This window comes from Procambarus clarkii, chromosome 19 (assembly GCF_040958095.1).
Source record: "Procambarus clarkii isolate CNS0578487 chromosome 19, FALCON_Pclarkii_2.0, whole genome shotgun sequence".
Classification (NCBI taxonomy): domain Eukaryota; kingdom Metazoa; phylum Arthropoda; class Malacostraca; order Decapoda; family Cambaridae; genus Procambarus; species Procambarus clarkii.
In genome coordinates this window covers 35,925,719-35,928,218 of record NC_091168.1, presented here as the reverse complement: position 1 = coordinate 35,928,218, position 2,500 = coordinate 35,925,719, and the positions used below count along the sequence as shown (strand labels likewise).

The 2,500-nt window shown below is 44.0% G+C and overlaps 1 protein-coding gene across 1 annotated transcript in view; it reads right to left on the bottom strand.

The window, feature by feature from the left end:
- LOC138366416 (extracellular matrix-binding protein EbhA-like) overlaps nt 1-34 on the bottom strand; it is a 7,344-nt gene extending 7,310 nt beyond the window's left edge. The window contains exon 1 of the mRNA XM_069327461.1: nt 12-34. Within this exon, the coding sequence (XP_069183562.1) occupies nt 12-34 (23 nt within the window). The remainder of the gene's footprint in view (nt 1-11) is intronic.
- Between the last annotated feature and the right edge of the window lie 2,466 nt (nt 35-2,500).

The window sequence follows — 2,500 nt, the reverse complement described above, 5'->3', positions numbered from 1 at the left end:
CTTTATCGGACCTTCCATCAGCATTGTGCCCCATTAAGCTGTGGTGCAGCTTATAGGTTAGGAGCAACAGGTAACCAGAGTGAGAGAAAAGCCATGAACCTACAATAAAATTACAGCAACGTATCGATAGCCCACATGTCTTAGTTCCGACCACTATTGAGAAAAATCCATTGGTTCCGGATTTAAGGTTTGCTGGAGAGAGAGAGAGAGAGAGATGGTGGGTTTGTGTGGTGGTGTGGTTTATGGTGTGGTTGTGTGTGGTTTGGAATGGAAAGTGCAGCTTGGAGAAGATGGTGTGGGTAGATGGTGTGGGTCAGGGTTTAGGCAGGGTCAAAAATTCCTTTGTTGAGGTAAATTAGCTAGGGAATGTATAAGGGATGAACTGCTGTAAATGGAAACAAGGCAGGGAGCCGGTCGGCCGAGCGGACAGCACGCTGGACTTGTGATCCTGTGGTCCCGGGTTCAATCCCGAGCACCGGCGAGAAACAATGGGCAGAGTTTCTTTCACCCTATGCCCCTGTTACCTAGCAGTAAAATAGGTACCTGGGTGTTAGTCAGCTGTCACGGGCTGCTTCCTGGGGGTGGAGACACTGGGACACTAAAGCCCCGAAATCATCTCAAGATAACCTCAAGATAACCTCAAGGGGAGGTTGAAACGTTACACGCAGGTGGAGAGGAAAAGGGGCAGGGGGGGGGATGTTAAAACATCCACTTAAGCTGTCAAATATATCTTTACAAAGTTGTATGTGGTTGGAGATAATATCAAAATATATAAATTTTCAGGCTAAGCAAGTGCAGAATTAGGAACAAATTGCCTGGTAAAGAAAATATTCAAATACAAGAAAAATACATATGTAAAAAAATACACGTACATGCAAGAAAATTTTATATACAAGAGAAAGTTTTAGAGGGTAGAAAAACACTATCTCCTTCCTGTAGAACCTTCTGCTGTCAACTGCACTTGCAAGTTGATATCACAACTAAGTACGGTAATTACTCTAGCCAGAACCCTTCAGCAAGTACTATCAAACTGAACAGTGTCAGGATAAAAAAGAACAACTTTAAGCATGAAGCCTTGTGCATCTTTATGCATGACTCACACCAATGATATGTCTTCCTATAGATACAATAATCAGAACCGTTTAACTGCTTCAAGAATCAACCATGAGGAGGGAGTCTATCAGCAGAATGTTAAGCATCGAATTTGTCTCTGAATGGCGGAGGGACATATTTACAAAGCCCTCATACCACATTAACAACCTCTATGTTGATACGGCATGAGGACTTTCATCAAGATTTTAGGTCAAATCCGATGTTACATTATAAAATAGATTTATATGCTTTCCTACATACAAATAGCGAATGATTTTTTAAGTGACTAAAAGTACGTTTAGATGAAACAGGTACTGGTTTATGAATGAATTAATGGTGAATGGTTCATGAATGATCAGAAACTGGTATATCTATGATTTGGATTAACATTTGGCTTCACACACTTCACACTTGGGGGGAGGGGGAGGGTGGATTCAAGGCTTCAGAGGCACAGGTATCCTAGAACAGTTAAAATGTAACACTTTGGTAATACCCTTCGTCGCCTAGTTGCAAGGGCTGCTGTCAGAAGTATTACCTGCAACCCAACCAGCTGGGGTTTGGAGTCCCCCAAGGCTGTGAAGCAGCGGCTCATGCTGCACGAGCCTACATTAGCTCTCTTACTGAAGACCAGGCAGTAGTAAAATTAGATTTTAAAAACGCTTTCAGCTCGGTCAAAAGGGAAGCAATCCTCACCACAGTCCAGGAACATTGCCCAAGCATTCTTCCGTTTGTGTCAGCAGGCTACAGCATAGACTCAACCCTCCTGTTTGGTAAACATGAAGTCACCTCAGCAGAGGGAATTCAACAGGGAGACTTCCTTGCACCCTTCCTCTTTTGCATAGCGGTTCGAGAAATCACAAGCAGACTGTCCAGTGAGTTCAACATCTGGTTCCTGGATGATGGCACTCTGGCAGGCACACAAGACTCCCTGCTGGAAGACCTACAGCTGGTGAAGACACGGGGGGAGTCCATGGGTCTCGTTCTTAAATCCTCCAAGTGCGAAATTATTTCATCCAGTGAGGTAGTCATTAATGCAGTGAAATCAGAAGCCTCAGTCATTGAACCCACCGACAACACACTACTTGGAGCACCTCTGGGCCACAATGCCATTGCTGCAGTCTTTGACGAAAAGTTTAAATACCTAAAGAGGATGGAAGCGAGAATAGGAGACTTGGACTCCCATGATGCCCTCTACCGTTTCACAAAGTGCTTTAACTTGCCCACGCTAACATACTTCTTAAGGTGTGCACCCACTTTTGACAACCCAATCCTAAGTCAATATGATGAGTTCCTCAAGTCAATATTCAGGAAGGCACTCAACCTAGATTTAGATGATAATCAGTGGGACCAAGCAACACTACCAGTGAGATTTGGAGGGATAGGCATACGAAAGGCAACAGAGGTAGCA